A 24,857-nucleotide genomic window follows, 5' to 3' on the forward strand; every position below is an offset into this window, starting at 1 on the left:
GTACTGTATATATACTGTATATACTGGTACTGAATGATTACCATATTCATGCACCATGGCATTTACATTTGGAACTCCACTTTGAAGAACACCATGGTATCCTGTACAAAAAAGCATGGTACATTTATTTTAATATTAGTGGTTTTGTTTCTGATATTTATGTCTCCATTGGTGATGCAGCATAAATCTATAATGCAAATGTTTCTGAAATGCATCAGCAGGGTAAGTGTCAACACACATTTAACAATGACTCATTCAACTAAATCGCTCACTTTACCTGACTCTCCCAGCAAGACAGGTGAATTAAACATTCATCAGCAACAAGGATTAATTCTAATTCACATCAGTTAGACTTCACAATTAATATGACTTAGTTAATTGAGGTGTAGGCTGGCATTTAACAAACACATGTTTGTCTGTCCCTTGCTTGAACTAACTGGCCAAAAGAGCAGCGAGATAATTCCATTTCCAATCCTATAGATCTCCACACTCTCCCCCCATCTTTCAAGCCCCGTCACGTCCGGTTGATGTGTTCCTGTGACAGATGGGTCAGTGGGAAAATCCTCTTAGCAACTTTCTGCTGATTGCGATTCATTGAGTAAATCTGCACACTTTCTCATTACAAATGAAGCGCCTCCAGTGTCAGGCCTCTGTGGCTTTGTATAAATTACACCTTTTATTTCAAGCTGAAGTTTAAAGATAAAGACATGTCTGCCGAAAAGGTGAGTTTGTTTACTTGTTTGTTGAATCATCACTTGATTGATGTGATGTGAATGCTTGTGCTACTGTTGGTTGCAGGAACATTTTGTGATATGTTTTCCTTTGAATCTTTCTATTCGAAATGAGTCAAATTCATAATTTGTTTAATTTGTTTTAAAGTTTCATTTACAGCTTTACATTTAGATTAGAAAGTCCATGTTATCAGAATGGATATATTTAGTATTAATAATTTAAAAACATACAGATGTGAACACATTATCATGAGATTGTTGGTTGATGTCACATGTTGTCTAGAATTGTGAGCTATTGTGAGGTCAGTTCTATTTGTTCAAGAAAGTTCAGTGATGAATATTTGAAATGCCTGTTACACTCAAAAACATATTTTAGCCTATTTTTAAGATTTACGCATTTCAGTTTATTAACAAAATTCCATCAAATTGAATGAAGTAATCTTTAAATAAAATTAATAAAACATTAATACATTTAAGATTTATTAATTTAAATTAGTTAATTATGAAATTAAATATGATGGATTTTTGTTATGAATCTGAAATGTGTAAATCTTCAAAATAGGCTAAAACATGATTTTTGAGCATTCACACACTTGCAAATTATTGAAAAACAAAATTTGAGCCTTGAATTTCAATCATTCAGTTATTAATTTTTTTGGTTGCTTGTGATAAAATGCATAATACCAATGAGATATTTAAATGTTGCAGTACATTTGTTTTATAAATAATAGAATATGATAAAATTAGAACTATAATGCAAAAATTGTTATATTTTTGTAACTGAAGATTATTGAGAGCATTAAATAGCAGTAGTGTTTGTAACTCCAGTCAGGTCTCCTAAGCAACCAAATTGGCCCGGTTGCTAGGGAGGGTAGAGTCACATGGGGTAACCTCCTAGTGATTGCTATAATGTGGTTCTCGCTCTCGGTGGGGTGCGTGGTGAGTTGAGCATGGATGCCGTGGAGAATAGCGTGAAGCCTCCACACACGCTATGTTTCTGCATTAATGCGCTTAACAAGCCATGTGATAAAATGTACGGACTGACGGTCTCAGACTCGGAGGCCACCCGGATTGAGGCGAGTCACTACGCCACCACGAGGACTTAGAGCACATTGGGAATTGGGCATTCCGAATTGGGGAGAAAAAATAATAATGATAATAATAATAAAAGCAGTGGTGTAAAGTAACGAAGTACAAATACTGCGTTATTGTACTTAAGTAGCTTTTTTCAAAATTTGTACTTTGAGTATTTAAATTTGTTGCAACTTTTACTTCTCTACATTTTTTAGAAAAACAAATACTTTTTACTTTGATACAAACCCTCTCACTTCCCCTTACCCAGATTAAAAAAGTTTGTTTCATTATTTGTGAAAAGAGAGCATAGAGCAGCTGTTTGATTGACAGCAGCGCGCGGACACACACTCAGCGCATGCGCCCATCAGAGCAGCAAGGCGCGCTGAACTGCCTAAATATGCTTCCAAACACACAGATCAGAGATGTAATTTACCCTAGCTGTGTACAAACCTGACAGTCTAAATGTAATCATTACTGTACATATGCCACAGAATACGAGAAACACAGAAACAATGGAGGACTCTTCTAAGATACTGTGGAATAATGACAAAAGGTGTTTGTTTTTTGTTTTTTTTACCACATTATTTTGCTTAATTTATGAATGATAGTGAATGGAAAACTGTGTGCCATGTGCTTTTGATATTTTCTACGGACTCAATAGTATTGACTCAATTTGGTACCCGCGAGCTGTTTGTTGGCTGCTTCGAAACTATCATTTGTGTGTGCGTATGTCTCCGCGTGCTGTAAAGAGCGCTCATGTATTCCCGGGTTTTGGCCGTCTGTCCTGGAAAGATAAAATTCCATTCGCAAAATGTCCCGGAATTTGAACATTTGCCTGACGCTCTCACCCATAAGAGCACTTGTTTATATGCACACTGTTCAAAAAGACTGATCAAGAAGTTGTTCTCCTAAACCGCTCTTTTATATGAATCTTTAGAAAGTCTGAATCATGTAAGTTAATCGGTCATTTGGACGATTCATGTTTATGAAGCTCTCCTAAACCACTCTCTCATTCTCATATGAAGCATTGGGAAGTTCGATTCATTTTAGTGATTCGGTTTGTTCGGAGGATTCATGTACATGAACTGTATTAAAGGACGATTCATTTGAGTTTCACACAGAATACACCACACATGGGGCAGTGGTAGCTCAGCGGTTAAGGCTCTGGGTTACTGATCAGAAGGTCAGGGGTTCAAGCCCCAGCACTGCCAAGATACCACTGTTGGGCCCTTGAGCAAGGCCCTTGACCCTATCTGCTCCAGCGGTGCCGTATCATGGCTGACCCTGCACTCTGACCCCAGCCTAGCTGGGATATGTGAAAAAGAAGAATTTCACTGTGTATGTGCAAAATGTATAATGTGTGATAAATAAAGAAAATTATAATTAATTATTGTAATTATAATTACACATTATTTCATATCTTCTAATTTGTTGCTGAATATTTAGTTAAATGCTGCTGTTCACCACTGTTTTCGATTAATTTATTTACATGAATGTGTTTACATTTATTTACACTGGTGTATCTGTTCAAATGCTGTTTAATACTGATAATTATATTTTTTAATAAAGGTAGGCTAATACTTTAGTATAGGCCCTATTGTTAATAGCTTGTAGTATAGTAACTTTTATTAAAAATGGTAGCTTCATCTCAAAATTGCTCAGAGACAGAATAAGTAAATATGTTTAATTTATACATAATACAATTATTGATATTATTGTTTGAATTAATTATATTCTGTTCATGTTCATTTGAACTATAGCTTATTTTAGCCTCAGCTTAACATATTGTATACTGAACTATTTTTTTTATTATTATTTATTTATTTGTATAGGGAGAGTACAATAAAAACAACAACTAAAAAGCATTGTACATAGAGATTATAGCACATGCTAATTTGCATCTCAGTTCCCTAGATAGGCTTTTTTACCTAGCAAAAAAAATTAATAAATAAATACAACTAAACAAAAGTAAAGCAAGCATTTGAAAATTGAAGAGAACATTTTAAAGGGATAGTTCACTCTAAAATGAAAATTCTCTCATCATTTCTCACCCTCATACCATCCCAGACGTGTATGACTTATTTTGCTGCTGAACACAATTGAAGATTTTTAGAGGAATATTTCAGCTATGGAGGTTCAAATATCACATAAAGGCATCATAAAAGTATTCCATACGACTCCAGTGGTTGAATCGATGACTTCTGAAGCGATCTAAAAGGTTCTGGTTGAGAACAAACCAAAATATATCTCATTTTTCACTGTACATTTTGCCATTGTAGTCTCTAGGCACAATCATGATTTCCAGCTCGATTGCACTTCCTAGTGCTTGACGCATGTGCAGATCGCTAGGTGGCGCTTTAGGAAGTGTAAAGGAACTTGAGATCACAATCGCCAAGGAGACTGCTGTCAATATTTATAGTGAAAAAGGAGTTACATTTTGGTATTTTCTCACCCAAAACCAATTGGATCGCTTCAGCAGACATTGATTAAACCACTGGAGTCTGGTGGATAATGTTTATGCTGCCTTTATCTGCGTTATGGAGTTTCAAAGGCCTGATCACCATTCACTTGTATTGAATGGACCATCAGAGCTGAAATATTCTTCTAAAAATTTTCATTTGTGTTCTGCTGAAGAAAGAAATTCATACACATCTGGGATGCATGAGGGTGAGTAAATGATGAGAGAATTTTCATTTTTGGGTGAACTATACCTTTAACTAGAAAAGTTAATATTTCTTGTATCCAATGTAATTCATATGAGCAGTGCCGGTCCTACCCCATTTGGCACCCTAGGTGAGACCCTCCAGTCACCCCCCAGTCACGTGCTAAAAATGTATGTATTAATTTTTACACCAAAAAGTACAAATTAATTTATAATTAAATATATCAGAAATGGGTATAAACTGAATCTAGCAAAATTAATAAAAACAATGTTGGGAAGAAACACGTCATGGCTTCTTAAGTACCCCACAGTATGTTTCACAGCAGGGACATTTGTAGGTTTTCATCATTACTGGGGCCCAACAAGTACACCATGATGTTATAAGGGGGTCTGGGGGCATGGTCCCCTGGGAGATTTTATGTTTTATTTATTATTTATTTATTTTATTGCAAAAACAGCACCAAAGCATTAATTTGTGGTTATTTTAAGAGCATCATTTGAACATTTTCTTTAGTAGCCTACATACTGAATATTGTGTAGCATTAATGAAACTATGGACTAAAAAAATACTGATGCCTTTTCACATTAGGACACAGCACAAGATGAAGTTTATCAAACTTATCTTTCTCAAAAGCCTGCTGTGGCAGTATCATGGTACAGTGATGGTACAATATGGTAAAACCTTGGTATTTTTATAATATATTATGGTATTTATATGGTAGGCAACTCTAAGGAACATGTCCAATAAACATGGTATTGGCTTTGTCATTTTTGGTACTTCATGTAATGTTAGTGTTTTGATACACGTTTATTTAGAAAATGTCTTCACCTGCAGTAGACAACTGTTCACAGACTGCACTCGCATGTGACGACTGAATGCAGCTGCAGGTTTTGTTTCAGTGAATTGCATGTAAATATCCACTTCATTCAGCGTTGTTTTTGTCTTCCGTCTTCTAAAGCATGTTTTACTGCATGACAAAACGTTTCAAACGATTCAGCCCGCACTTTAGATAAATTCATTGAGAAGAACCGACTCAAAACAGAGATTATTTCACCCGTCCATCGGGCATCACTCCGATTCACGAGCCCTGTGCTCGCAAGTCTATGGCCGTGTTCACCATGGCATACTATCCATACTTCTCTCACTGTTATGCCAAACACAGATATGACAGAAACAGTAAGAGTAGTATGGTAGTTAGTAAGGCATTTTAGTACACTGTCTATATGTTCCGTGGGGGGCGCCACAACGCGTTATCGGAACGCACAGGGCCCATTTTGATCGACACAGATTGGACACATGCTAAAATTGGCTCGGTAGATTGGCACCCGCCACGCCCCCGAAGCGATGCTGCCCTAGGCACACGCCTATGTCGCCTAATGGGTTGACCGGCCCTGCATATGAGACTCAGTTATATGGCTTTAAAAATAACAACATATAGATCACATTTGGGTTGTATTTTAAAACATGAATGGATTTGAATTTGTAGTACTTTTACTTTTTGATACTTAAAAGCAGGAACTTTTTACTTTTACATAAGTTGTTTTTCAATGGATGACTTTTACATAAGTAATACATTTGTGTGGTATCTGTACTTTTACTTAAGTGTTGAAATTGAGTACTTTTTCCACCACTGTTAAAAAGATGATGTATAAATGCATGATGCAACAAGTTCATTTTTACAGTGCAAATATTTAAATTTTTAGCATCAGATTATCTGTGGCCTGAAAGATGTCTTTTGTAAAGGTTTATCTCTTCGTTTATTTAATGGAAGCATGGTTGAATAAGTGTCTGTGTTTTCCTGCACACCTGTTGATAGGGATTGTTTGAGGTGATGGTATTTATAGCCTTGTTCTGACTGTGTCTTAATTAGATCACACACGCACACACATAGACTCTTAGATAGCCGACACAGTGCCCACATTTCAGTGGGTGAAAAGGCGGGTGGATAATGTAAGACTGGGCATTTCTGAGAGTGTACAAATAAGCTTTTCTAAAAGTTTACAGACATGCCAACTTAGACCCACAGTTCCATATTTATGAAATACTGAGCACAAAGAAAAAAATTGTTGGGTAATGCAATGTGTTTCCATGACTGACTTCAACACTTTAAAGAGTATTAGGCATTAAAAATCTGATCGACACCATTTCATGTGCTATACAAAGTGTAATTGTGAATGTGTAACAGCTTACAATGTGTATTACTATGCATTATGAACAGCTTGTTAAAAATTAATAAGGCATGAAATATATACAGGCTTCATAGAAAGTATTGTCCGATTGGTGTTTTGGATGCAATTGCAACTGAAAACTCAAAATTGTGTCAGTTTTTGTGTCAACTTATTAGAAGGAAACTGATTGAAAATTATATATATATATATATATATATATATATATATATATACATACTGTATATGAAATTGAACTTATATGAAAATGAAGCACATGATCTTGATATTAAAATATGTTGTTGTTTTTGTCTTTGTTCCTTTCGCTTGCTCCCCAACTGGTGAGTTATATAACTTTTGTTTTCCTATTTCAATGTAAAATGAATCGCTTTCAGTGTTTCACTGTTAGTTTACTTATATTTTTCATAGGTACTCTCCATCACGCATTCATATAATCCATCCTCAACATCTATTCAGCCACTCAGATAATTAAAATAACATAATTTTATGTTTGTGCACATTAGATTATTTTAGAAGCCCAAAAAGAAGTCTGAGTCTTCAACAGCAGAGACCAACGGAACCGAAGCCAAACCCAAAAAGACAAAGAGTAAGAAGAATCGAGATCTATCGGCCGAGAGCAGCCCACCCACTCAAAGTACGACAGAGAGATCATACAATCCTGTGAGTTCTGTCAGTGTATTTACACGGAAATATTTACACAGCTCTCACAAAAACATTCTTTACAAAACTTCCTCAGATGGAGAGAAAGTGAAGAAGAAGAAAGTAGAGAAAGAGAAGGGATCGCCAGAGAAGGACAAAGAATCCAAAAAGAAAGCTAAAAGTGCTCCAAAGAAAAAGAAGAGTAAGTGGACTTTCTCACCATGTGGCACAATTTTAATCCCATATTTTGATCTCAGAGTTGTCAGTTATTATTTCACAATATTGTCACATTAGAAGGCAGTTGAGACGAAATTATATTTGAATAGCATAGTACAGATCATTGAGGCTCGGGAGTTCATATTGAAATCTTTCACTTTTGATTGTGGACTTTGGTATCTCGGCAAATCTGAGCACATTTTGAGACATTGTTGAGAAAAAGACCCTTAAAGTCTGCATTTTCTGTCCATTTGATGTCATTGCTGTGTTTAGGATAAACCAAATCAAATCAAATCAAATCAAATCAAATCACTTTATTGTCACACAGCCATATACACAAGTGCAATGGTGTGTGAAATTCTTGGGTGCAGTTCCGATCAATATAGCAGTCGTGACAGTGATGAGACATATACCAATTTACAATAACATCAAATTAACACAACACAATTTAAACATCTGTTATACACATAATTACACTCAACAGTATACAAATAATAACATACACTGTACAGTATACAATACGCACTATATAGATACACATTATTCAATAAAAATAAAAAAATAAAAAAATATAAAAAAGTATATATAGTAGTATATATAGAATGTACAGTAGGCTGTATTGTACTGTATTAACATTCAGGCTGTCGGTTGACAGTCAGTTGTTAAGAGAGAGTATAATATATAATAATATAATTTATGACAGTCCGGTGTGAGATATAAGAGTAAGAGTAATAAAGTGCAGTGCTGATGTATTTTGATCATGGGAGATCAAGAGTTCAAAAGTCTGATTGCTTGGGGGAAGAAGCTATCATGGAGTCGGCTGGTGCGGGTCCTGATGCTGCGATACCGCCTACCTGATGGTAGCAGTGAGAACAGCCCATGGCTCGGGTGGCTGGAGTCTCTGATGATCCTCCGAACTTTTTTCACACACCGCCTTGTATATATTTCCTGGAGGGAGGGAAGCTCACCTCCGATGATATGTCTGGCAGTTCGCACCACCCATATTACGATACTAAGAAATCTCATGCCAGCATGCCAACAATAACATGTACCAGATTTGGTAGATTAGTGTAACTAAGCACTTAAACGTCTTTGTTATGAAAACAGGCTCTACAGAAGATGATGATGATGAAGAGGATGATGGGGAGAGTACACCTCAGAAGAAGATGACAAAAAAGTCTTCAAAGGAAAGTTGTGATGGAAAAGAAAAAGATAAAGAAAAGGAGAAAGACAAGAAGTCTAAATCCAAAGGTAAGCATGGCCCACTTCACAGCTAATGCTCTAATAAATCTCTATTCAGATTCATTTATTTAGAGTTATTAAAGACCCAATGAGATAAAAACTGGAGTTTTGTGGCTGTTAGTCCATGTCTGTTAACTTATGAGCCAATCTATATGCTAGTGTACTCCTAAAACCTTTTAATATGCCCTGCCCCAACTTCCTGATTAAATAGGAGATTCAACCAGGGACGTTGGACACATTCTGAATCTCATCAGCATCTCTTCACAATATGTGTAGAATTTTTGACAATATGTGATAATAATGTGTGATTTTTTTTTTTTTTTAGAATATGTTTTATGTTTATATATCATATGAAAAAAAGCATATCAACATAGCAACCATGCATGAATAAAAATGTCATATTAAACAAAAGTTTGCTGTCAAACCTTTCAATCATTGGTCCACTCAGCCAGAACCAAATAATAATTTAGTGATTTCTGAAAGTGAGGGGGACATGACACCCTCATCATGACATTTCATGGGGTCTTTAATCATGTCTATTATGGGAGCTGTTGCCAGTCTCAACAATAACTGCTCTCTGCATCTATTTATTGATTTGTTTACCGTTTTGTTGCTTACTGTGAACATTAAGATGTTAAAGAGGACACAGACAGTAAAGGAAAATCAAAAGCCAAGAAGAAGGAGCCAGTCTCCATGTTTCAGATAAATGGAGACAAGCCGGAAACCAAGAGTAAAAAGAAAGGTAGGCTGAGAGAAGGGCCATCACACACATTGTTATTATTTAATTCATATGTGTGCCATTTTCTGGAGATTTTTATGATTGCCTTATCTCTGCTAAATCTGCTAAATATGACAGCTTTTTTATATATGGGTTGTTTTTTTGTTTTTTTTAAACATGTATATATATTTAGAAGAGCATGTGTATAACTTAGTTGTGCAACTGGCCATTATTGCTTTTAAAATGGTGAAAAACTTTAATCACTTTTTTGTCTTCACTTTTTTTAATTTTTTGTATTATTATTATTAATGTTATACACAACTCAATAGAAACATATATACGAATAAGGACAAAGATATTAAAAAGACATAGACCTACGTATATAATAACATCACTATTCTTTTTTTGTCTTCACTACTTCATTTTAAATGGTCATGCGGTGTGACAAATTACTTTTTAAAAGTATATATAGTCTCTCAATTAATATGAGGTCATAAAACTAAATGTTGCCTATAATGATTATAGAAGAATTGTAAAAAAAATTTTTTTTAATAATTTTATATTGATTATAGCATGTCACAGTGCAAAACACTGCTGAAACTGTTGAAATGTCACTACCCATGTCTAATTTATGATTCAGAATGAACTAAACACACTTTTGTTGTTTGACACAGCTGCAAAATCTGAGAATGAAGACGAGAGTGAACCAGAAACTAAAAGCAGCAATACAAAGAAGAAAAGCAGCTCAAACCCAGCATCCATGTTCCAGACCGGAGGAGACAAAGACAAGGACAAAAAGACCAAAAAGTCCAAAAGTAAGTCCTGTTGTAAATCGTTTAGAGCTGGGAAACTAAAAAAAAATCACAATTCTTTTTAACTGGGTAATTGAATATTAAATTGAATGATTTTGACTGTGAATTCCTTATATCTGTGTCTACTTTAAATTCTTTTTATAAAATCAAAAAATGTTAACCTAAAAAATGTGCTTCAAGTGGTAACATCTAAATGAACTAGTTTGATTTAAGTGAAAACTATTATTTAGCATATCTGAATAAACCTGACTGCCTAATATTAAAAGTTATATCATAGATCATAGAAATTAACACCTTAAAGTAACAATTGCAGGTTACCACTCTTTACAGTGTGGCAGCACACAGTTGTTTCCATGTCTAATTGAATGTTGCTTCTTCTCAGGTTCTGCTAAAGCAGAAGAGAGTGAAGAATCAGATTCAGAAGTGACACAGAAGAAGAAAAAGGGAAAGGGGAAAAAAAGCAAGAAGGTGTGTTCATTTCATTTTAAAGAATTCTGTATTCTAAAACTACATTAATACAAAAATGTGTTTGGAAAACACTGGTTTATTTGGTAGCATGAGGCAGATTTATATGCATCTGGAAAGCTATAAATATAAAAAGTATAAACATTACTTAAAACATATTTGAGCCTATTTTTAAGATTTACGCATTTGCATTTCATAACAAAATTCTATCAAATTGAATTGTGTAATGTGTAACAGAAATTAAATTAATAATTAAAATATATTTTTGTTTTATCTTATGAAAGATTAATCCATTCAATTTGATGGAATTTTGTTATGAAATCAAAATGTGTAAATCCTAAAATTATAATTGTGTATACAGTATATCAAAATTATTTTATGACAAGAGATTGCTAATCTATAAATACCACAAATATCACTGGTAACACTTTACAATAAGGTTCCATACATTAACATTAGTTAATGCATTAGCTATCATGAACAAACAATTATCAATATATTTATTAATCGATTAATTAACGTTAGTTAATAAAAATACAATTGTCCATTGTTAGTTCTTATTAGTTCATAGTGCATTAACCAATCTTAAAACATTTATTAGTATATGCTGAAATTAACATTAACCAATATTAATAAATGCTGTAAAAAATTGGGCCTGGGTAGCTCAGCAAGTAAAGCAAGCGAGTTTGAATCCAGGGTGTGCTGAGTGACTCCAGCCAGGTCTCCTAAACAACCAAATTGGCCCGGTTGCTAGGGAGGGTAGAGTCACGTGGGGTAACCTCCTCGTGGTTGCTGTAGTGTGGTTCTCGTTCTCAGTGGGATGTGTGGTGAGTTGTGCGTGGATTCCGCGGGGAATAGCGTGAAGCCTCCACGTGCGCTAAGTCTTCGTGGTAACGTGCTCAACAAGCCACGTGATAAGATGCACGGATTGACGGTCTCAGACGCGGAGGCAACTGAGATTCATCCTCCGCCACCCGGATTCAGGCAAGTTACTACGCCACCACGAGGACTTAGAGCGCATTGGGAATTGGGCATTCCAAATTGGGGAGAAAAGGGGAGAACAAATATAAATAAATAAATAAATAAAATGCTGTAAAAGTATGTTCACTGTTAGTTCATGTTAACTAATGCTGTTAACTAATGTTAACAAATGGAACCTTATTGTAAAGTGTTCCATACAATTTATCCTTAGGAGACAGTTTAAAAGGATTAAAAAATGTAAACAAATAAAAATATATATATATGTCTACACATCCCTTCGGAGTACTATTTTTCCAAACACTCCTGTTGAAACCACAAAACATGTACTGTACCTTTATATGTATTTTAATTGTGAAGCACTTTGGACAACTTTGTTGTACTATTGTTATTGGTACTAGAATAAAACTGTGAAACATGGTAATACTGACAACAATAGTGGCACTAAGTGGCACTGATGGTGTAGTAACTGTAAAATACTGTATTTTGTAACTATGGTATTTTGACGGAAACTATATGGTTACTGTGGTTATTTTTTTTTTCTGATCCTCTATCGTATGTTATTCTTGAAAAGGAGGAAAGGGCATCTTCTCCCGTCATCGAGTTTGACAATCTGGAGGAGTTTGTACTTCAACCTGCACAACAAGGTGTCACGGTAAAGTGTAAAGTAACCCGTGACAAGAGAGGAATGGACAAAGGCATTTATCCTACATACTACCTACACCTGGACAATGAGAAAAAAGTATGATATTTATTGTGATGTTTGTATTTGTCCATTGAGTTCCTGATGGTGTGAAAAACTTGTATGATTAGGACCAGTTGAAACAGGTACATTTAGTCATAGTGGCCCATTGAGTATTTGGACACTTATGTCATACTCAAAAATGTCTCTGTTTTCTTTATTTTCTTTTTTTTTTTTAAACCTAACAAACACATTTGTGGTGAAATGCTTGTGCTATATATCTATAAATAAATGACACATGGTTTAATATTTTGTAAATCAATGACATTCATTCATTTTTAGGTTTGACATAATATGTTTTGGGGCCACTGTAGATTTTTGATTTCTGTAATTATTTTATTTTATTACTACTATATATTCATTTAATATTTTATTTGAATGATTAAAACCAGAGGCAGATCAGTTGTGGATTTTTCTGATATTGATAACTAAGGTGGTGAAAAAGGCCAATAACCGATTAATCGGCTGATTGATTTTAAAATCTATTTCTAGGCTAAAATGTAAAAGAAAAATTCTTAGTCTTTCCTTACAATGACGGACACAGACACAGAGGCTAAAAAGAAAAGAAAAACTAATAAAATCCCAGATGGGGTTTATTGTGATACCAAAATGTAGGTTTTGTGCCTAACGCAGGACTTTTAACTATAAATAAGCCTGAAATACACTTCTTTATTTTTGGACTCTTATTTTGAAATAATTGAGACTTGGCTCTGTTAAAATGCTCTATTTTTAAGTATTCAAGTTTAGCTTTTTGGCCTATATATATTTACCAGATTTAAGGATTTTACATACTAATATATATATATATTTACAGTTTATACAGTTGTCAGAAGTTTACATACACCTTAGCCAAATACATTTAAACTCAGTTTTTCACAATTCCTGACATTTAATCGTAGAAAACATTCCCTGTCTTAGGTCAGTTAGGACCACTACTTTATTTTAAGAATGTGAAATGTCAGAATAATAGTAGAGAAAATGATTTATTTCAGCTTTTATTTCTTTCATCACATTCCCAGTGGGTCAGAAGTTTACATACACTTTGTTAGTATTTGGTAGCATTGCCTTTAAATGGTTTAACTTGGGTCAAATGTTTTGGGTATCCTTCCACAAACTTCTCACAATAAGTTGCTGGAATTTTGGCCCATTCCTCCAGACAGAACTGGTGTAACTGAGTCAGGTTTGTAGGCCTCCTTGCTCGCACATGCTTTTTCAGTTCTGCCCACAAATCTTCTATTGGATTGAGGTCAGGGTTTTGTGATGACCACTCAATACCTTGACTTTGTTGTCCTTAAGCCATTTTGCCACAACTCTGGAGGTATTCTTGGGGTCATTGTCCATTTGGAAGACCCATTTGCGACCGAGCTTTAACTTCCTGGCTGATGTCTTCAATAAATCCACATAATTTTCCTTCCTCATGATGCCATCTATTTTGTGAAGTGCATCAGTCTCTCCTGCAGCAAAGCACCCCACAACATGATGCTCCCACCCCCATGCTTCAAGGTTGGGATGGTGATCTTCGGCTTGCAAGCCTCACCCTTTTTCCTCCAAACATAACGATGGTCATTATGGCCAAACAGCTCAAGTTTTATTTAATCAGACCAGAGGACATTTCTCCAAAAAGTTAGATATTTGTCCCCATTTGCACATGCAAACTGTAGTCTGGCTTTTTTATGGTGGTTTTGGAGCAGTGGCTTCTCCCTTGCTGAGCAGCCTTTCAGGTTATTTCGACATGGGAATCGTTTTATTGTGGATATAGATACTTGTCTACCTGTTTCCTCCAGCATCTTCACAAGGTCCTTTGTTGTTATTCTGGGATTGATTTGCACTTTTCACACCAAACTACGTTCATGTCTCAGAGACAGAATGTGTCTCCTTCCTGAGAGGTATGATGGCTGCGTGGTCCCATGGAGTTTATATCTATGCAAACTACTGTTTGTACAGATGAACGTGGTACCTTCAGGCGTTTGTAAATTGTTCCCAAGGATGAACCAGACTTGTGGAGGTCCGAAAAAATAAATTCTGAGGTCTTGGCTGATTTCTTTTGATTTTCACATAATGTCAAGCAAGGGTAAAACTGATAAATCGGTCTCTTTTAGCACGGCATTGCTGAGATTGCTAATAGAGAATGATCATCGGCAAAATGGTCAAATATCAGCAGAATATTAGCAGAATACTCCCTTGTCATTACTGTATGGTTCTATCACTAACAAAGAGGTAGACTATATATCGGTTTACCAATTTATCTGTGCTGATAGTTGCCGACAGTTCTTTTTTTATTCCTTCATGTTTCATTTTGGACTGCGCTGGAGGATTCTACAGATAGAATGGCTTTGTCCTAAAATATAACAGTGGCCTCTAGAGGTGAAATAAAAACAATCACTAAGGAATTTCCTGTATCTAAATCTTTCATTCATCCAAATTTTTATCCCCACTTTAATGCATATTTTGATTAGCACTATAGTTTTCTAAATTGAAGCAAGGGCGTGCAAAGAAAAATATGTTATATGGAAACGTCTCCTGTTAGCACATACATTGTGTCTCCAACTTCATAATAATTATTAACCTTATTCCTCATTTAACCTCATCTGAAGAATAATTTGGCTATAAAAAAAATCCTGTGTGTGTTTTGTGCTTCTTCTTTGTTAAAAGTCCCATGATATGCACAATATCATTCGTTTTGGACTCTAATAACCTCTTTGTCTATGCCCATCACAGTAACAAAAGACTTAGATTTTTGTTTAGCATTCTTTAAATAAATTTTACAATTATCGGCTGATTAACGATTGTCAGCTTTTTCTGCCACCTTAGTTATCGGTATCGGCAAAATCCACAATCAGTCAGCCTCTAATTAAAGTGAAACATTTTAGCATTTTTATGTCTTATATCCAGGTATTTTTGTTAGCGGGGAGGAAGAGGAAGAAGAGCACAACCTCAAACTACCTGATCTCCATCGACCCCACTGACCTCTCCAGAGGTGGAGAAAACTTCATTGGGAAGTTGAGGTAAGAGGACTTTACACTGCTGGGTTTGGCTCTTTCATGAGCTTATTCTGATTTTGAAATACATTTTCAAATCAGTTATAATTTTGTACGAATATAAAGATAAAAAATGCTATGCACCATTTCCAACTCTTTTATAAGTCTATGGTATAGTCACACAAGCACCACACAACATCATTTATTTAAAGTTTGTTTGCATTTATGTTTAAAGGTCCAATCTGATGGGTACTAAATTCACAGTGTTTGATAATGCACTGCATCCGGACAGAGCACTCCCTGACATGTCCAACGCACGACAGGAATTAGCGGCCATTATCTATGTAAGGCAAAATCCACTAACAGTTCTGGTTGAGATGCACTAATCAATATCATTCAAGTTATACATGACACTTCATTTATTAGCTTTACATTGGTATCTGATTCTAGGAAACAAATGTTCTGGGCATGAAAGGACCAAGACGAATGATTATAGTTGTCCCCGGCATGACCAAAGATGGTGAACGGGTGCCCATACGACCACGTAGTGTAAGTAAAGCACAGAAATGCGCATATCCAACAATTATTGGTGTTTATAAAGCTCATTAAAGAGTCTAAAGCGAATAATTCCTAGTGAGATTTGGTATTCTGCATATTGTGTTTTGGTAAAATTATTGGGGTGAAGCAAAAATTACTGAATGCACCTTTAATTGTCATGAAAATAATGTCATAATGGTCTTAAAAGATCTTAATGGTCCTAAAAAGGCCTCGTTTTCTTTATGAAAGATTATTATTATTATTTTAAATGCAGACTCTATGTACTCCTTTCCTACAGGACAATAACGGTCTCCTCATGAGACACCAAAACAGAAATATGGAGAACTTGATAGAGCTGCGCAATAAGACGCCAGTGTGGAACGAAGAGACTGCGTCACACGTGTTAAACTTCAATGGCAGAGTCACACAGTCCTCCATCAAAAACTTCCAGATTGTCCATAACAAAGACCGTAGGCAACTCAATGCTGTCTCTGTAGAGCTGTTGATATAGCACTAGAAGACATGTTCAGAATAGCGTGTAGTATGAATAGTGTGCACATTTACTGTATACATAAAATACATGGATGACCCACTAGTAGTACTACATTTGGCAAAATATGCAGTACACAACAGAAGAAATTGTGTGCAATAGTGCATCTGAAAATGACCTTCTATTTCCAGTGTGAAGGATGAATTGTAATTAAAACAAATTTTTAACATTTGTCTCTATGAAGCTCCTCAGAGGACAGGGCGGGAATGTTTTTCTGAAATAGTTTGCATTCCCTCGCAATGAATTTATCATGGTTTTACTACAATATTTAACCATGATATTCATAGTGAAACCATAGTAATAATACAGGAAAACAAAAACAATGGTAATAAAAATACAAATTTTGTGGTTACTATGGTTTTACTACAAGTATTTGTAATAAACCATAGTAGATTAACCATGCTTTATCTATAGTATAACCATGGTTACTATGGATACAGTATACTGTATTAAAACAATGGTTTTCAGCAAAAAACATGGTTACTTGTTTATCATTTTGCATTCCCTCTGAATACATTTACCATGGTTTTACTATAGTAATACTGTAGTAAATATGTTTTATTTTTATTATTTTTTTGTTTGTTTGTATATTGGAAACCATGGTTTTACTACAAATACTTGTAGTAAAACCATAGTAAACACAAAATTTGTATTTTTATTACCATTGTTTTTGTTTTCCTGTATTATTGCTATGGTTTCACAATGAATATGGTTAAGATATGGTTATTGTAGTAAAACCATGGTAAATTTATTGAGAGGACAGGCAAAACTATTTCAGAAAAAAAAAAAAATACCCTCCCTGCCCTCTAAGGAGCTCCGTAATTTCTTGACACAATGTTTAATCAGACTTTCATGAGTTAAGACTTTTTTTTAAGACATTTTTCACAAAATGTTCCTAAAAATGCAAAATAACCATTTTTATTTCCATAATGAGAACTAGACGCCTCTAACACACAATGTGATGAGGTCATTTGACAGCAATGTAGCGTGCTGTTTTTTGTAATGTTTATCGTGGAATAATTCCTACTGTTTCACTTACTATTTTTAGAAAATAGTAAGCAGTAAACAATGTATACTTTGCAGTATTCAGTAAGTAGTAAGCAAGTATTTCATTCTGAACACAGTAATAGCAATGTGATGACATTTTTTTAACCAAACTGCAAAAAATTATGAAATATTTTCCAAAATATTGGATAAAAATGCTAAATAACCATACTTATAATTGGATGCCACTCGCTGAATTAAACATACACTATAATGAGGTCATGTGACCATAATGTAGCATACAAGCTCTTCATATGTTTGTTGTTTTGCATACTTCACATACAATTTTTTTAGTTATTTTGTTTTTACATAGTAGGCTGCTACTTTAGTTTAATTAGCAAAAAGGAACACTAGTGTACCGCAATAAGTTTTTAGGCAAACTAAGCAAGTTGCTTAGGGCACCCGATCTGTCAGGGGGCCCCCACACTGTCAAAAACAATATAAGTAATGTTACTAACAAACTCACGGGGGCCCCCACCCAAAGTTTTGCTTAGGGCCCCCAAAAGGCTAGAACCGGCATTGCACTCGTGTTCTATTTTGCTAATTAAACTAAAGTAATCAATGTATTTATTAGCTATGAATAATCAAATTAACAAAGACTATTAAATCACGTTGATTTTATATTCCAGAGGACTACATTGTGATGCAGTTTGGAAGAATTGCCGATGACGCCTTCACTCTGGATTATAAATATCCTCTGTGTGCCGTACAGGCGTTTGCCATCGCGCTTTCCAGCTTTGATGGCAAAATCGCCTGCGAGTAAAAGAACCAAGATATGTAGCTGATATCTTGCTCCAAAACCACCATAAAAAAGCCAGACTACAGTTTGCATGTGCAAATGGGGACAAATATCTTACTTTTTGGAGAAGACTTTTTGTGATTTTGTCACATGCAACGAATGGGAAACATTGTCATTCAGCAACAGCTCCATGTAATACACCACAAAAAGACTAAAACCCATGAAAATAGCCTCTGGTGTCCTGAGTGGTTATATCCTCTCAAAAAACTCCTTAAAATGCGCTAAAATCTAATAATGAGTATATTGGATGAAACACAGAGTGCATTGAGATGTTTATTTTGAGAGTATTAAAGATGCAAATGACCCCTGGTGGTGAGGAGGTTGCATTACACTCGGTATGTGCTTGACAGAGGGTTGAGTAAGAGCTCAGAAAGGAGAAATGTTTATGCTTGACTGTTGTCATCAGAAATGTGTGTAATTTTATGTTTAGATTATCTATACAGTGTAATGAAAAGAAATGTATTTCAGTGTTGTGCTTCATGTTACAAACCAGAAATCAGCATTATTACCACAGCACAGGGGTCTTAAACTAACTGCCTGTAAGAAAGTTTCATACGGTCCCCCACCATTGCACATATAGAAATTACTTTGTTAAATGAAGGTAAAAGGAAAATAAAATGTGTATGTATTTACAACTGTCATGTTCTTTGTGTGCATGTAACTGTTTGTGTAAGAATGCTTATCAGAGAGCGAGTAAGAGAGAAAGAGGTTGTTTGTTGTGTGCTGAAAACAGTAGCAGATTTAGGCATGGGCGACATGTGCAGTTGCCCAGGGTGGCATCTTGCGGCGGGGGGGGGGGGTGTTTGGCACAAGGCACCCACACAGACCCCCCCCCCCCCCCCCCAACATTGGGGGTGTGTTGAAGCGGGTTTCACACAGGGCGCCATACAAGCTAGAACCACCACTGGCTGAAAGTTTCAGATTATACCAAGGTCCAGATAGTAAAATTCAGATTTTTGTGCATGCAGAATCACTCGCGTGACCGATGCTTGGAGTATGTCAAACATCTCAACCACTCATGCCATTTCTTTCTTGCTTCAGCAAAAATGACTTGGAAATCTCTTTTACAGATGCATAATACATGTCATTGCAAAAATATTTCCACAACAAGATAAATATTGGTGATTCTTCCGAAAGCTAAGAAAATGTCCTGGTCATATTTATCTCCAAATCAATTAAAAAATATTAAATAATATTTTGCATGAAGCAAATGTAGCCTACTTTTAGGACCATTAAAGGAATATTCCATGTTCAATACAAGTTAAGTTCAATTGACAGCATTTATGGCATAATGTTGATTACCACAAAAATGTATTTCGACTCATCCCTCTTTTTCTTAAAAAAATAAATAAAAAAAGCAAAAATCATGGTGACATTGAGACAATTACAATGGAAATGAATGGGGCCAATTTTGTTTTTAATAAAAGCACATTAATTTGTTAATTCTTCTGTTAAAACTCATGTATTATTTGAGCTGTAAAGTTGTTTAAATCATAATTTTTACAGTTCAGGGTTTGTTGACATTACATCATCATGGCAACGAAGTTGTAATATTGGCTATAACTTTACACAGAAAAGGTTAGTAAGTGATTTTATCACACTTAAATTATGTTTACACACATACTGTTTATGTCTTGTGGCTATACTTTTGAAACAGTGAGTAATTTTAACATTTATGGATTGGCCCCATTTGTGGTAATCAACATTACGCCACAAATGCTATCGATTTTCAAACTTAACTTGCATTCTTCCGGAACAGCCAGGAATATTCCTTTAAGATTTTTTGCTTTCTGGCATTATTTTCACGACACTTAAGCACCTTTTACCCCCGAATTGTCATTACTGTAACATATCCAGACATTTTAATTTTACAAATGGTTTTCAATGATAATTCTCATTACCGTAACACTGCCATTTTTTACTGTTGTACAATTATTATTTTTATTTTTTTTTTTATTTTTTTTTTTTTTCAGTTCTTCCACAATGCAGTAGTGAGAACTGGGGGGTATTTTTTTGTGCTGTAACTGTCACAAAAAATGTAATAATGTAAATAATGTTATGGCCCTAAAAGTAGGCTGTATTTTCTATATACAAAATATAATTTTTTATTTGTTTCTTTGATATTCAAGTAAAATAGGACCAGGAATTTTTCTTGACATCACTGATGATTTTTTTTTTTTTTTTTTTTTTTTTGTCAAGTGTTTATTAAACATTTGGTGTATAATTGTTTTGCCTTTTATATGTCATTAGTCTTCTTGTAGCAAATATTACTTGTATAACATACAGTAGAATGTATTTGATGAAAACCCATAATTGTCTTATGGCATGGAGTAATAAATCCAATAGAAATATTTCCCTCTATTTTTATTTATTTGGATGTAAAAGTAGGAAAATGCAATACACTGAAATTAAATAAAAGTGTTTGTAAAAATGTGCTAAGTTTAGGATATTCTTTTACAAGGGACTTGGACTGCCATAAAAAAGTCTAGCCCCACGTTTCTCTAGGAAATGCATCACATTAGAAGTAAACTAATTACAGTTACATTAGAAGTAAAATGTGTTGCAAATGCTGGTTCATGTTTAACTCTAAATTGCTCTCTAAAACTAATAAGGTAAAAATATAGATCTTACAGTACAGCCACTGTAAGGGGTAAAATGTATGAATGGATTGCGCATGAATTAAAGTCTCTCTAGAACCACTATCGCCTTAAAGTCAGCTTTGGCTGTGATATTACACTGGAGACCATTCTTTGAACCAGCCAGGGATCTGATCTGTCCCAGCCTGCTCAGTTGGTTGTCCAAACTTGTAGGTCTTAGAAAGTTTACCACGTATTTGCTGTGACAGATGTTTTAGTTTTAACTACTTCTCTGTTTTGTCCCCATTGCCTTGTTGTAATTTTCTAACTTGGCTTAGTTAAACTTTACTCAGCACTGTAATCACATGTTTCCTGTTTGACCAATAGACGGAGCTCTGTGCCTGTAAAGATGTGTGTTAAAGCAGTACATAAAACAGAATTTCACAGAATGAGCAATATAATCTTAGGCTCGCTTCCAGAGTATTACATCACTCACTTTGACTGTTTTGCTCTCCTGAGACAGTGGTGATGAAGAGGTTTTGCCATTCACACTCATCGCTCTGGAATTCTGAATGGATTCTATTAGAATTCCTGGACGATGATGAAGATGATGATGGCCTTCTAAGGGGTTCAGAACCACACAGTTTATTACAGGTAGTAGAATAAAAATTAAAAAAAACTTACTGTTTCAAATCATTTTAAATGTAGTTATAAACCATTTAAATCTTATTGGAAATCTTAAATCTTATTATATAGAAGTTTTCAAATGCTACTGAAAAAAAATACCCAATAAAAATTAATAGTTGACTAAACCGAAAATGACTAAAAACACTATTAGTTACGTACACTCAAAAAATATTTTAGCCTTTTATAATAATTGTAAATTTAATTAATTTAATTTGGTTAAATATTAGGTCATTCAATTTGATGGAATTTTGGTATGACATTAAAATTAGTGTATTTTAAAAATAGGCTAAAATGTTTTTATGGGTGTACAAAAAAGGAAAGTTTATTGTATATATATTATTAAATATATAATTTATTATTAAAAATAATTTATCCAGAATATTTGTTTTATCTTGTTAATATTAATACTGTTAGTATTATATTAGTATATACCTTTTTATTAGTATATAATATAAACATAGTAGTAGAACAAAATTGATTTACTGTTGCAACTTGTTTTAAATGCAGTTATGAACTATTTAAATCTTTACTGAATCATATAGAAGCTTTAAAATGCTGTTGAAAAAAAAAAACAATAATTAAAAATAAAAGTCGACTGTAACACTGTTCAGTGGAAAGGAGAACAGGGAAGCGAGGTTACCAGGTTCAGGTAAGCGTTTAATTTGGCCACCTTGATGCTTACAGTTTCACAAACTCAACAGTCTCTCAGGCACAGAGTTATTTAAACACAACAGCTTCACAGGCAAATAGTTACTTAAACACTAACTTCATAACACAATAATCACAACAGCTTCTGTAGCACCGTGGCCTTCCTTGTGCCAGTCTCTCTCCCCCCGTCTGCTGGCGGTGTGGCTCTTTTATGCCGCTCTCCCCATGCTCACTGTAATTAGAGACAGGTGTTAGACATAATCTAGCTCAGGTGCAAATGCCCTTACCGCTTTCTCTCTCTCTGGAGAGACGCTTGACCACGCCCCCGCTGCCACATATCCCCACTGCCCGACTCAGGCCGGGGAGGCATCTGGCCTGCCTACCACTCCCCACCCATTTCTGGAAAGGAAGTCAGCAACAGCCATCTGCGCTCCCATTCCGTGGACCACCTTGAACTTAAACGGCTGAAGAGCTAGATACCAACGGGTGATCCGCGCGTTGGTGTCTTTCATGCGGTGGAGCCATTGGAGCGGGGCGTGATCGGAACAGAGGGTGAAGGCCCGCCCCAACAGGTAGTATCAGAGAGTGAGGACCGCTCACTTGATGGCGAAACACTCCTTTTCCATGGTGCTGTACTTAGTTTCCCTCAATGAGAGCTTATGGCTCATGTACAGCACCGGGCGCTCCTCCCCCCACCACCTGCAAGAGTACGGCCCCCAGCTCCCTGTCTGAAGCGTCTGTCTGTAAAACAAAAGGGAGAGAGAAATCAGGTGAATGTAAAAGCGGCCCTCCGCAAAGTGTGGCTTTAACTTGCGTGAACGCCTGCTGACACTGCTCCGTCCACTGTACCGGGTCTGGAGCTCCCTTTTTAGTGAGATCAGTCAGCGGGCTGGTGACGTCCAAATAGTTAGGTGCGAACCTTCTATTATAGCCAGCCAGCCCCAGGAACTGTCTCACCCCCTTTTTGGTCTTGGGCCTCGGGCAGGTCTCAATCGCTGCTGTCTTATCAATTTGGGGCACACCTGCCCATGGCCCAAGTGAAACCCCAGATACCGTACCTCCACCCGCCCAATCACGCACTTCTTTGGGTTTGCTGTGAGTCCCGCTCGGCGCAGCGACCTCAGAACTGCCCTCAGATGCTGCATGTGCCGCTGCCAATCATTGCTGTAAATGATGATGTCATCTAAATAGGCAGCGGCGTAAGCAGAATGTGGTCTGAGAATTCGGTCCATGAGACACTGAAACGTAGCCGGGACCCCAAACAAACCGAACGGAAGTGTCACAAACTGGTGTAATCCAAACGGTGTGGAGAAGACGGTTTTTTCAAGGGAAATTGGTGTCAAGGGTATCTGCCAATAACCCTTCGTCAAATCCAATGTCAAATAAAATCGAGCAGTGCCCAACCGATCAAGCAACTCATCAACGCGAGGCATTGGATACGCATCAAATTTAGACATCGCGTTGACTTTCCTTTAATCCACACAGAACCGTACAGACCCGTCGCTCTTAGGCACTAGAACAACTGGGCTGGACCAATCGCTGTGGGATTCTTCTATTACCCCCATATCGAGCATTCCATCCAATTCTTCCTGAACGATTTTCTTTTTGTGTTTGGGTAATCGGAAGGGGCGACTACGTACCATGACCCCCGGCTCGGTCTCGATGTGGTGGTGAATGAGGATTGTACGACCCGGTAGAGGGGAGAACACATCCACAAATTCCTGTTGCAACCTGGCAACCTCCGCGAGTTGACTCGGTGAGAGGTGGTCTCCGCAAGTGACCGGGGTGAACTGTTTATGTTTTGAATTCTCCTCGGGTCTGAGCTCCGCCTTCACTGGAACTACCATAGCCAACGTCACCCGGACCACCTCCCTCCACAATTTCAGGAGGTTGAGGTGGTATATTTGACGTGTGCCCCCTCTATCAGTTCGTTTAACCTCATAATCGAGATCTCCCACTCGTCGTGTGACCTCAAAGGGCCCTTGCCACGTGGCGAGTAATTTAGAGCTTGATGTGGGAAGTAATACAAGGACTTTATCTCCCGGTGCAAATCCCCTTAGCTGAGTTCCCCTGTCATACAGTGGAGGCTTGCGGGACCTCTCGTACTGTGAATAACAGGGGGTCGAGCCATTTATCCCAGTTTCTAGCATCGTCGTGCACGAATTTACGAATCATGTTTTTAAGGGTTTTATGAAATCGTTCCACCAGGCCATCCGTTTGAGTATGGTACACGCTGGTGCGAATCGATTTAATGCTCAATAATTCGTAGAGCTCGCAAAGTGTCCATGACATAAATGTTGTGCCTTTATCGGTGAGGATTTCTTTCGGAATCCCCACCCGGGAGATTATTTTGAAGAGTGCCTCCGCAACACTGCATGCTGAGATGTTGCGAAGAGGCACTGCTTCCGGATATCGCATTGCATAGTCCACTAGGACCAGTGCAAAACAATGTCCACGTGCTGACCATTCTAATGGCCTGACGAGGTCCATTACAATTATTTCAAAGGGGACCTCGATCAATGGAAGAGGGCGCAACGGTGCTTTTGTGGTGGCTGGTGGGTTAACCAGCTGA

General features: G+C 36.3%; 1 protein-coding gene across 1 annotated transcript; it reads left to right on the forward strand.

The window, feature by feature from the left end:
- Positions 1–609: 609 nt before the first annotated feature.
- LOC127448959 (tubby-related protein 1-like) lies at positions 610–19,168 on the forward strand. Its single transcript, XM_051711960.1, has 13 exons — positions 610–722; positions 7,168–7,288; positions 7,391–7,495; positions 8,617–8,760; positions 9,383–9,493; positions 10,144–10,284; positions 10,664–10,749; positions 12,299–12,466; positions 15,359–15,471; positions 15,680–15,788; positions 15,895–15,993; positions 16,280–16,451; positions 18,205–19,168. Exons 1-13 carry the CDS (start codon positions 708–710, stop codon positions 18,336–18,338), a joined length of 1,518 nt encoding a protein of 505 aa, XP_051567920.1. The 5' UTR covers positions 610–707; the 3' UTR covers positions 18,339–19,168.
- Positions 19,169–24,857: the final 5,689 nt, after the last annotated feature.

The sequence above is a fragment of the Myxocyprinus asiaticus genome, chromosome 12 (assembly GCF_019703515.2).
Source record: "Myxocyprinus asiaticus isolate MX2 ecotype Aquarium Trade chromosome 12, UBuf_Myxa_2, whole genome shotgun sequence".
Taxonomy (NCBI): domain Eukaryota; kingdom Metazoa; phylum Chordata; class Actinopteri; order Cypriniformes; family Catostomidae; genus Myxocyprinus; species Myxocyprinus asiaticus.

Coding starts and splice junctions, on each gene's coding strand:
- LOC127448959 (XM_051711960.1), top strand. Junction 8,761..9,382: donor CAAGAAGTCTAAATCCAAAG/GTAAGCATGGCC, acceptor GTGAACATTAAG/ATGTTAAAGAGGACACAGAC. Junction 12,467..15,358: donor ACCTGGACAATGAGAAAAAA/GTATGATATTTA, acceptor TCTTATATCCAG/GTATTTTTGTTAGCGGGGAG.